The sequence below is a fragment of the Ruditapes philippinarum genome, unplaced genomic scaffold (genome assembly GCF_026571515.1).
Source record: "Ruditapes philippinarum isolate M1 unplaced genomic scaffold, ASM2657151v2 ctg862_1_1_1_1, whole genome shotgun sequence".
Lineage (NCBI taxonomy): Eukaryota > Metazoa > Mollusca > Bivalvia > Venerida > Veneridae > Ruditapes > Ruditapes philippinarum.
In genome coordinates this window covers 156,299-168,083 of record NW_026864928.1, presented here as the reverse complement: position 1 = coordinate 168,083, position 11,785 = coordinate 156,299, and the positions used below count along the sequence as shown (strand labels likewise).

General features: G+C 34.3%; 1 protein-coding gene across 1 annotated transcript; it reads left to right on the top strand.

The window, feature by feature from the left end:
- Positions 1-30: 30 nt before the first annotated feature.
- LOC132727304 (uncharacterized) lies at positions 31-11,483 on the top strand. The gene is made up of 5 exons (XM_060712736.1): positions 31-246; positions 1,753-1,896; positions 2,320-2,358; positions 4,370-4,466; positions 7,447-11,483. Exons 1-5 carry the CDS (start codon positions 129-131, stop codon positions 7,655-7,657), a joined length of 609 nt encoding a protein of 202 aa, XP_060568719.1. The 5' UTR covers positions 31-128; the 3' UTR covers positions 7,658-11,483.
- Positions 11,484-11,785: the final 302 nt, after the last annotated feature.

Sequence of the window (11,785 nt, the reverse complement as noted above, 5' to 3'; positions counted from 1 at the left end):
CGATTCGGACCGGAAGATCATCATTCGGATTTGTTTAGGTTCAATCGTCACTTGTCAACAAACCTGTCAATTAGATAAAAGTAGTTAGATATCCTACCAACTTTAGCGAATACCTGCGTTTATATGCCATGTCATTCCTTTCGAAGCACTCTTTCCAGTACAAAAGTCTACGTAGACTGAAATATTTTGGATCAGGACGTATGGGAGAGAGAAAAATTACTGTTTATCACAGACATTTGGCAGAAGGTCAGTACACGTACAAATACAAATAGTTTGAAATTTACAGATTAACACTGACACTAGCTGATTACTATATGAAGGCTGTCAGTGTCGAATTGTAGGTAATATATTCAACATAGGTTACTTAATCTTTATGAATAATGATTTTGATATTTTGCTCGAAATATATTGCTTTTGAAATACTACTCAAAGTTTTCTATGCAAATGCATTTTTTCACACATTGTGAATCTTCATAATATCTATGGCAGTGGCTAGCTGGCCAAAAGTTCAATAAAAAGTTGCATATGCTAGTTGTGAAAACCTTGAGTGACAGGAAGTTCGCATATGCAAGTTGTGAAAACGAGGCAACCTTATATATTGATAGTATTTTTGTCACACTTCATATGTTATATACTACTCTATATATCAGTCGTTACAGACTTGTTATAGTTTATGTCGGTCAAGCCCAACGTTGATTTGCCCAGAAGCAAAAATATTTCAAAGCAGCAGTGATTTTTTTACAAACTCATCAGTGTGGGTCCTAGGACTCGATGGGCTATAAATCTACGAGTCCCAAAATTTTCCTTAAATATTTTTATGCTTATCTATAGTATAGCACATTATTATTTCTTATCTGTAGAAGAATTGCAGACCTAGAATATGATTGACATAACTTGAACACAATTTGGTATTTATTACCAAATTCCGGTCAGACAGGACTCCCTACTCAGAAAAAGTATGCATCTAAAAGATGCACATTATTTGAAACTTTGCATCCACAGCAAATTCAATAAGTCCTGGACTCAGGATGCAGAGGTAAAAAATCACTGAAGCAGCTTTATATTTATAGGACTAATGTATGTACCAAACAGGTATACCTTTTGGGTTTTTTTCACTTGAAAGGCAGAGTTTGAAAGGCAAAATGTAATGTTTATAACTGAATTAAGGCATATGTGAATTTTAAAAAGCATATGATGCAGATATGTTGGCAGGCAGTTGAAATGATGGATCTTTTGTGAGGTAAATGTGGCACATGATCTGCACCATACTGTTACCACTAGTGCCTGGGTGAGGTTCCTATAGTGAGGCAACTCTATATAGAAAAAAGAAGGGCTATTTATGGTGCTTATGATCATTTCCTGGTTATACTGACTTGAAAAAACTTCAACTTCAAACTAACTGCCCAGCAGTATGCACAGTTGGTAATGGATTCATTTTGATGAATAATAATACCTGTCCTCATACAATCATTGTCATTTACTTGCAAAAAGAGGTATTACTTGTTTGGACTGGCTAGCAAGATCCCTAGACCTAAATCCCATTGGGCACATGTGGAGTGAGTTACAGAACTGTATTTCAGCCCATCAGGTCCAATTAAGCAGCATTAAGAAACTGTGTGCCTTCCTTATGTTAAAGAGTTGGACATATTTTTACAAGCAGTAATGAAAAACTTGATAGGGGACATGCTGTCATCAGCATTGTCAGGTCTTCTTTCTATGAAAAGTTAAGTGTAATATTTACTTTGATTATAGATAAAAGTAAAGACTCAGGTGCTGAAAATGTTGGAAAAGAGAATACAGAAAACAACAAGGATGACAATACAGATGTTATGAAGGGAAAGGAAGAAAGTGCAGTAACTGAGGCAGAGACAAAGTCAAGATTTTCAAACTATGTTGGTAAGATGATCATCAAAGTTAAGAGTATAAAGCTATATTGGACTCTCTGTTATTGTAAAATCAAAGTGTATGAATCTATATTGGACTCTCTGTAATTGTTAGATTAAAGGATATGAATCTGTATTGGACTCTATTATTGTTAGATTAAAGGGTACATTTATAAATCTATATTGGACTCTCTGTTATTGTTAGATTAAAGGGTATAAAGCTATATTGGACTAAATGGACCTGCAGTAATTAATATTACATTCAAGGGTATAAAAGTATAAGATAGGATCATCTTATGGCAAGCTATATAGGTAAATTATAGCATATATATGAAATCTATATGAAATGACAGTGAATTTAATGATCATTTAATCACAGATTTAGCACAACCTACAGAATGTGTATATTGTACTGTTTTCTTGTCTTCTATTACAGAAGAGGTTAAGGAATCACGAAGGGAGTACCTCAAGGGCAGTAAGTATTGTAAATCATCAGTCATATAATTTCACTTTTACAGAAGATTCAATGTCGGCAGGGTTACTATCATGAACTAAGGGGATTTTACTTAATTATATAGAGGATATTTGTTTAGTTCAGTGTAAGATCGGAATATATTTCACCGAGTGAGCACCAAAAGGTGTATTTCACGAGTGGCGCAGCCACGAGTGAAATATGAACTTTTGGTGTTCACAAGGTGAAATATATTTCGATCTTACACTAAACTAAACAAATTTTCTTTTTATTATATGCAAGGAAACGTTTTAAAAAGACATTAAACCTAATACTGAATGAAAAGCGCGCCAAATAATAATACAACGTGACGTCATTTACGACGTCATGTCATAAAGTTGGTTCCCAGTACTGTGCACACTGGTATTTCACTGAAACAACGTAAGGGGCTTAAATTCAAAACAGTGAAATTATCAAAGTGGTAATTTCACTGTTTAAAACAGTGAAATTACCAGTTTTATATCACTGATATATTTCTATAAACCACCGAAAAGCATGTAATAAAGAGTCATACAACCTTTATTTTTATCTCATATTTAATTTGGCATAATTATTGACTTTTGTTTGAACTCTTCCACTCCTTGGGCCTTTGAGGCCAGAAATTTACTTTTCTGGACAGTTTAACTTCTCTCCTCTGGTAGCCTTTATTTATTGACCAGTATTTTACATATTTGACATGTATGTTGATATTTTATAAGTAACTCCTCCATTAGATGGAGTTTGCTCCCAGTCATTGAGTCTACATAATATTACTTTAAGCTTGACTTCTCAAAGAAACCTGGGACTATCATAACCCTGGCATGAGCATTGTAATAATTGATTACAGTTTGGCATGCAGCTTTATATCTGACTATTCTTTTGAACATTCATTCATAAAAAAATTAAATGTAGGTTATTGTCCACGCACATTAAGAACTGTAGCTCTGATTATTTTCTGAATCATGCATATTTCTTTGTGAATTTAGAAAATACTTGGTTAACATTTAGTGTGCAAGTTCTGTCTCCACAACCAATTAAGATTTTCAGTTGATGCATGTCTTCAGATTAATAATTTTATAGATTTTAGTTTAGCACAAAATTACAGAATAGCTTTTCACAGTATCAAATCCTAGTGCGTACTTTCCTGCATTAATACCCTTGTTGTACTATTAAGATCTGAGAATGGTCAAGAATGCTCTAATTCTTAGCAGCATTACAAAGACTTACCTTATTGACACATCTCTCAATTATTTGTGCAAAGCACCTATTAGTCCTTATATATGAACCTCTTTCATTCTCTGAGGCCAAAGGCAAGACAATCATATTAAAATAGATTTTCCAGTCTCTTTATTTGATGACCAGTATCATAATATTATTTGGTATATACGGTAGGTATCTTGCATTTACCCTTACCCTTGTGGTGTGAGATTTAGTATTTCTTTTATCAAGGTCACTAAGATTTCAAATAGGTTATATCTACTCTACTTTGCCTCTCAGAGTTATGCCTGTATTTACCTGAGCATTATTATTTAAGTGAGCTTCACAACCCTCTTGTTCTAATGTTTAAATGGTACACAACCATACTAAGTAAATAAAGCCCTATTTTGAGTTATATATATGAGCCGCGTCACGACAAAACCAATGCAATGCGTTTGCGACCAGCATGGATCCAGACCAGGATCCATGCTGTTCGCCTACAAACCCTATTACAAGAAGAGAAACTGATAGCGAACAGCATGGATCCTGATCAGACTGCGCAGATGACCAGGCTGGTCTGGATCCATGCTGGTTGCAAACGCATTGCGTTGGTTTTGTTGTGACGCGGCTCATATGTATTAGCAAACATTGTGCCATAGGAACAGCCGTCTTTTCACTATTCTGAAACAAATTAAATTTTATAATTTGTGTTGTTAATACATTTAACATGAAATATTTTAATAGTGCATGTATAATTTTTTACATATGAAATATTTGAAATGAAATTTAACTATTTCAGGATCTGGATATTATGTTAAACCTACTAATCGACAAAAGCTAGCTTTACTCTGGGCCAAAAAGTATCCAACAAGGGATGATATTCCAGAAACTGTTGTGTAAATATATTATATACTTTATTTCTCTTATTTCTCTTCCTTAAGTAAAGCCTGTTGGCAGATTGTAAAGTCTACAGACTCTAGATTTTTCTAAATTAAAATCAAGGTTAACCTCCATGGTTAAGGCAATTTTTTTAGCTCGACTTTTCAAAGAAGAGGGAGAGCTATTGTACTCACACAGGCGTCAGCATCACACTTGGTTAAGTTTTGTGTGTCTCGTCTCCAAAGTGACTGAAGCAATCAACAGCACTTATTCTGTTTGACTGATGTATCATTATACCCCCAAAAACGAAGTTTGAGGGGGTATATAGTAGTCACCCAGTGGTTGGTTGGTTGGTCGGTAGGTCCAGCGGTCTGTTGCATTTTCCTTGTCCGGGTTGGAATTCAATATAACTTCATACAATGGTCAAGCACATTGAGAGGAAGTGCAGTGCACAAGAACCATAACTCCATCTTGACTAATTACAGAGTTATTGCCCTTTGTTACTTTTCCTTGTCTGGAGCACAACTTGAAAACTACTGGTTGAAACTCGAAACACCTTCATACAATTTTCAAGCACAATAAGGGGAAGTGCAATGCACAAGAACCATAACTCTATCTAAAGTAATTACAGAGTTATTGCCCTTTGTTATTTTTCCATTGCTTTCTTTTGTCCGGACTATAACTTGAAGACTTATAGTTGGAATTCAATATCACTTCATACAATGGTCAAGCACATTGAGAGGAAGTGCAGTGCACAAGAACCATAACTCCATTTTGACTAATTACAGAGTTACTGCCCTTTGCTACTTTTCCTTTTCCGGAGCATAACTTGAAAACTACTGGTTGGAATTCAAAACAACTTCATACAATGGTCAAGCACAATAAGGGGAAGTGCCATGCACAAGAATCATAACTCCGTCTTGACTAATTAAAGAGTTATTGCCCTTTGTTACTTTTCCATTGCTTTTTTTGTCCGGAGCATAACTTGAAGACTAATGGTTGGAATTCAATATTACTTCATACAGTTGTCAAGCACATTAAAGGGAAGGCAGTGCACAAGAATTATAACTCCATTTTGAGTTTGACAAATTACAGAGTTATTGCCCTTTTATACTTTTCCTTGTCCGGGAAAATAACTTTAAACATACTGGTTGGAATTTTAAACAACTTCATACAATGGTCAAGCACAATAAGAGGAAGTGCAGTGCACAAGAACCATAACTCCATTTTTACTAATTACAGAGTTACTGCCCTTTGTTACTTTTCCTTGTTTGGAGCATAACTTGAAAACTACTGGTTGGAATTCAAAACAACTTCATACAATGGTCAAGCAGAAGAACTATAACTCTGACCAGAGTAATTATAGAGTTATTGCCCTTTGTTACTTTTCCATTGCTTTTTTCTTGTCCAGAGCATAACTTGAAAACTACTAGTTGGAATTCAAAACTATTTCATACAATGGTCAAGTATATTGAGAGGAAGTGCAGTGCACAGAAACCATAAATCTTTTTTGACTAATTGAAAAGTTTTTGCCCTTTGTTACTTTTCATTGTCCAGTGCATAACTTGAAAATTAATGGTTGGAATCAATGAAACTTTATACAATGGTCAAGGGCAGTGAGATGAAGTGCAGTGCACAAGAACAATAATTCTATTTGGACTAATTACAGTTATTGCCTTCGTTCCTTTTTTTTGTCCAGTGCATAACTTGAAAACTAGTAGTTGGAATTCAGTACAACTTCATATAATGGTCAAGCGCATTGAGAGGAAGTGCAGTGTACAATAACCATAACTCAATCTTCAGTATTTATAGAGTTATTGCCCTTTGTTCCTTTTCCTTGTCTCTCTGGACTTATTACAGAGTAATCCAATAAAACTTCATCAATGGCCAATCACATTGAAAGGAAATGCAACATACAAGAACCACAACTATCTTTAATTGCCCACAACCATAACTCTATTTCAATTCTTTACAAGGTATTCTGTTACTAGTAACATTCTCATTTCCCAAGCAGTCTTGCGGGGATATTAATCACATTTAGTGATAGTTCTAGTTTTAATCTTAAAAATAGAGCATTATACATTTGAATATTTTACAGTGGTAAAAATTGATTATTTTTCATATTTCAATATTCAAAGATTTTTTTTATTAAAAGGCCCAAAGCTATCTGATACGTAGCATTGTTGAGTGGACCAGAATTTGTATATATTATAGTTCTATTCTCAAAAATGATATCTTTTTATTTTTTTCTTCTCTTCTATTTTCTCAAGAAAGTGATACAGACTAACATTTAGTACCTTTTGTAAGTGTTATGTTCATGTTTGCTTAAGTATCAGTTGATGTAAAAATGGTAAAAGGTCCACTCTGATAGCCATTGTAGCTCTTCCTGTGAAACATTAGGTACCAATCTTTTCCAGTACATGTATAAGTTTACATTATACCTGTAGTCTTTCAAATCTTTTACATTGATCAGATATTAAAAAACTAAAAACAATGTGATCCCTCAGAAGCATTTATCACAACAAAATTTCAGACCCGTTTTTAGTCTATACATTGTACATGAGGGATAATGAATTAGTGCAACATCCCTCATGCCCTCTAGTGCTGGCTTGAGCGGTACTCAATTCTCAACACTTAATAGTGCTGGCATCAGTGATCCTGAAGGACCAGAATAATATAACAACACTGAAGTGAAGTACGGGACAACTTTTTACAGCTTTTTAAAGCCATTAAAGTACTGTTTATATTTGAACTGTGTCACGACAAAACCAACATAATGGGTTGCGACCAGCATGGATCCAGACTAGCCTGCGCATCCGCGCAGTCTGATCATGATCCATGCTGTTCGCTTATAAACTCTATAACAAGTAGAGAAACTGGTAGCGAACAGCATGGATCCTGATCAGACTGCGTGGATGCGCAGGCTGGTCTGGATCCATGCTGGTCGCAAACCCATTATGTTGGTTTTGTCATGACACGGCTCATTTGTTTTTTCAGACACCAGGAGATTATATATGCTGAGAATACTGTAAGAACAGTAACTCTTTACTGGATGTTACTGACAATGTTTATTACTTTTATAACTTTAATCAAATGTGGACAAAGTAGAAAAAGAATATATCATGAAAAAATCCGGAAGAAACAGGAAAAGATTTTCCACGACAGAGAAGAAAGATTTGAGAAGCAACTTGCAGAATCAAAAAATTAGTTGCTGATATTATAAGATTGATTTATTGCTGTTATAACATGACAGATGGGTCATGTTTATATTTATGTTATGCCATTGGATGTCTTTCTGTCCAACCACAAATGGTCAAGGGTCACTGTAATCGAAAACAGAAATTAGGTGAATTGAAGATATTATAATGTTTTAGTAGAAAGTCCCTTTATTTGAACAACAGAAAACAGCAAACAGAATGGTCCCTTATGCTGTTGTTTCTAGATATGTGTATGTAATTTTGTGATAACATGTAAAGATTTGTTTGTTTATATGTATGTTTATAATATGAGATTTTAAGTCTGTAACAACAGTGGTTTAGGGTAAAAAGTGAATAATAAGAGTAAAAAGGTATGGGGTTAAAATATATACATGTAATGGGGTTAAGAAAGATCAATTATAAGTTAAAAAGAAAAAAACACAAATTGAAATGACCTGTAAATGTCATTTTCAAGGATCACTCCATAAAGGACAAGGTCACTGTTAAAGGTCACAAGTTCGAGCCTGTTATACTTTGTATTTACAGTCTAACTTTTAAATTGCTGGAGAGGTACAATGTTCATGATGTCTTCCTTATTTTGCCTACATCAGCTTCAAGGTTTCAGATGCCAAACTTTAAGGTTAATGCTTCAACTCGAGATTAAATGTTTGAGTCATCTGGCCTGGTTGTTGACATGATGTGCAGAGCTAGCATCTCATTCACCCAACTTTAAGGTTGTTGGAACACAATTGAAGTTCATCTGTGTTACCATTCTGATTCATTCCTTACATATCTCTTGAATAGGGAGAGGTAATTTATATTTATGATGTTTCTTTTACATTGCAACATTGTGCAGGGCACGCTGAAGTTGCACAATTTCTACACATTTCCTAACACCTTTACCTTGTATACATTGCTGTCCTACTCACCATTGCATTTTTATGGAGGAAAATAGTTTTTTACAATGTCTTACTTATGACATAAATGATTTACTGTAAACTTCAAATATATGTACCTTATCAGCAACCACAGTATATGTGGAAATGTTCATAACTCTAGTTATAAAACAAGAATTGTTTTTCCTTTGAACATAGAGTTTGCTTTTAATTAGTTCTTTTTTTATATTCTTTTCTGATACTGGTGAGGTTTATGCAGGCTTAAGGTAGATAGTTGTTTCTTATCTACATACACACTGTATGTGAAAATGGTTCATCTTGCAAGTAACTATATTTAAGTATCACCTCCCTTTTTTGAACCAGAATTTTACTTTAAATTTGTTACCTTTTACTGTATCTTTTTTATCAAACTTCAAGGACATGTTCCTTATCATATCCACATAATAAATGTTTTAAATTTACTACCGTCATTACAAGAATTATCTCCCCCTTTTAACTTTTGTACTTTGAAAAAAAAAAGTATTTTTTAAGGAATTTTAGAATATGGGCTATGTTTTACAAATGGTTGATAACAAGGTAGGGTTATTCAGAATAAATTTATAGACAATAGTAAGAATATGCCCATCAAATATATGTACTATCTAAACCTAAATGTGCAGTTTTGAGTTGTGGTACTTAGTGATATTAAAATAGGGCATTTTAAAGAAAAATGAGTCAATATTTATACTGGTGTGCTTGATTTTTATACTGGTGTGCTTAATTTTTATAGATCATCTTTGCATAAATGTGTATTTTGATAAAGAAATAATAACACCCAAATTTCAAGTCCATTTGTGTTATTACGCTTCAGCCTTTTTAGCTCACCTGTCACAAAGTGACAGGGTGAGCTTTTGTGATCGCTTTTCATCCGGCGTCCGTCGGTAAACTTTTACTTTAAATGACATCTCCTCATAAACCACTAAGCCAATTTCATCCAAACTTCACAGGAATGTTCCTTTGGTGGTCACCTTTAAAAATTGTTCAAAGAATTTAATTCCATGCAGAACTCTGGTTGCCATGGCAACCGAAAGAAAAAACTTTAAATATCTTCTTTTAAAAAACCATAAGAGCTAGAGCTTAGATATTTGGCATGAAACATCTTCTAGTGAGTGTCTACCAAGTTTGTTCAAATAAAAGCCCTGGGGTCAAAATTGGCCCCGCCCCGGGGGGTCATTGATTTTCCCTATATGCATATAGTAAAAACTTAAAAAATCTTCTTTTAAAGAACCCAAAGAGCTAGAGCTAAGATATTTAGCATGAAATATGTTCTAATGGGTGTCTACCAAGTTTGTTCAAATAAAAGCCCTGGGGTCAAAATTGGCCCCGCCCCGGGGGGTCATTGATTTTCCCTATATGCATATAGTAAAAACTTAAAAAATCTTCTTTTAAAGAACTCAAAGAGCTATGGCTAAGATATTGAGCATCAAACATGTTCTAATAGGTGTCTACCAAGTTTGTTCAAATAAAAGCCCTGGGATCAAAATTGGCCCCGCCCCAGGGGGTCATTGATTTTCCCTATATGCATATAGTAAAAACTTAAAAAATCTTCTTTTAAAGAACCAAAAAAATCTTCTTTTAAAGAACCAAAAGAGTTAGAGCTAAGATATTTAGCATGAAACATGTTCTAATAAGTGTCTACCAAGTTTGTTCAAGTAAAAGCCCTGGGGTCAAAATTGGCTCCGCCCCGGGGGGTCATTGATTTTCCCTATATGCATATAGTAAAAACGAGACACAAGTTTGTTCAAATAAAAGCCCTTGGGTCAAAATTGGCACCGCCCCGGGGGTCATTGATTTTCCTTATATGTGTATAGCAAAAACTTAAAAAATCTTCTTTGAAAAAACCCAAATAGCTAGAGTTAGATATTAAGCATGAAACATCTTTTAGTGAGTGTCTACAAAGTTTGTTCAAATAAAAGACCTGGGGTCAAAATTGGCCCCGCCCTGGGGGTCATTGATTTTCTTTATATGTGTATAGCAAAAACTTAAAATCTTCTTTGAAAAAACCCAAATAGCTAGAGTTTAGATATTAAGCATGAAATATCTTCTAGTAAGTGTCTACAAAGTTTGTTCAAATAAAAGCCCTGGCCCGGCCCCAGGGGTGTCATTGTTTTTAACTATAATTATGTGTATAGTAAAAATCTTCTTTTAAAAAGCCCAATGAGCTAGAGCTTAGATGTTTAGCATGAAACATCTTCTTATGGGTGTCTACCAAGTTTGTGCAAATAAAAGCCCTTGGGTTAAATTGGCCCTGCAACGTTGGGGGGTGGGGGTTGGGGGGGGCCTATATACAGGTGAGCGACCTCAGGGCCATCATGGCCCTCTTGTTTAATGTAGAAATAAGATAAGAAAAATTTCTTGAATTCTCATGTATGTATGTATTGGATGTGAGGGCATAGTAAGTTGTGACTGTTTGTTATTTTAGGATGCAAAATTTCTATTAGAATTATACATGAAATGAATGACCAATTGACTATTGACATTATTTGCTAGTCTGCTAAATTCATTGAACTTTGTGGCATTACAAGTAATTAATGATATTAAGTTCATTTTCACTTATTTTGAGGTACATAATTCTAAGAATATTCAATCATGTGACTTTCATCATATAGCTGGGGATATTATCAAGTCGACAAATTTGTTAGTTTTTCTTAGTTTTGTGTTTCTTTATTATTCAGTATTAAATTAATCAAGAATTCTGCATCCTGTGGCAGCTCTTGTTAATTGAAATCTTTTCATGTTTCCTCTAACAACTTTGCATTCAGGCATTTTGCCTGCCAGTATGTGATGTTCTTGTATGTACATATAATGTTAAGTGTGCCTTTGAATTATAATGCATTGAATATAACCTGGATGGATAGAAAAAAATTGTGAAAATATATATGTAAAAAAACTTGTAATGTGACATGATTTGTTATTTCTTTTATCAATTAATTTCATTGTATTATTTACATGTACTACAGCAGTAGCTATGTTTTAGAGCATGTTGTCTTTTATCAAAGATTGCAGGCTCAGCTCTACCAGTGTCATGCCAAAGACTTGTCTTAATCAGTAGGTCATGATTGGCCTAGATCACTAGTATGAAAAACTTTGCAAGAAAAGGCTAGAATATCTGAAATACATATGTCACTGGGTTACATGCAAGATGATCCATTGTCATTTTTTTACTCCACACATTTAATATAGCAGCAGTGCAAATTTGAGGAT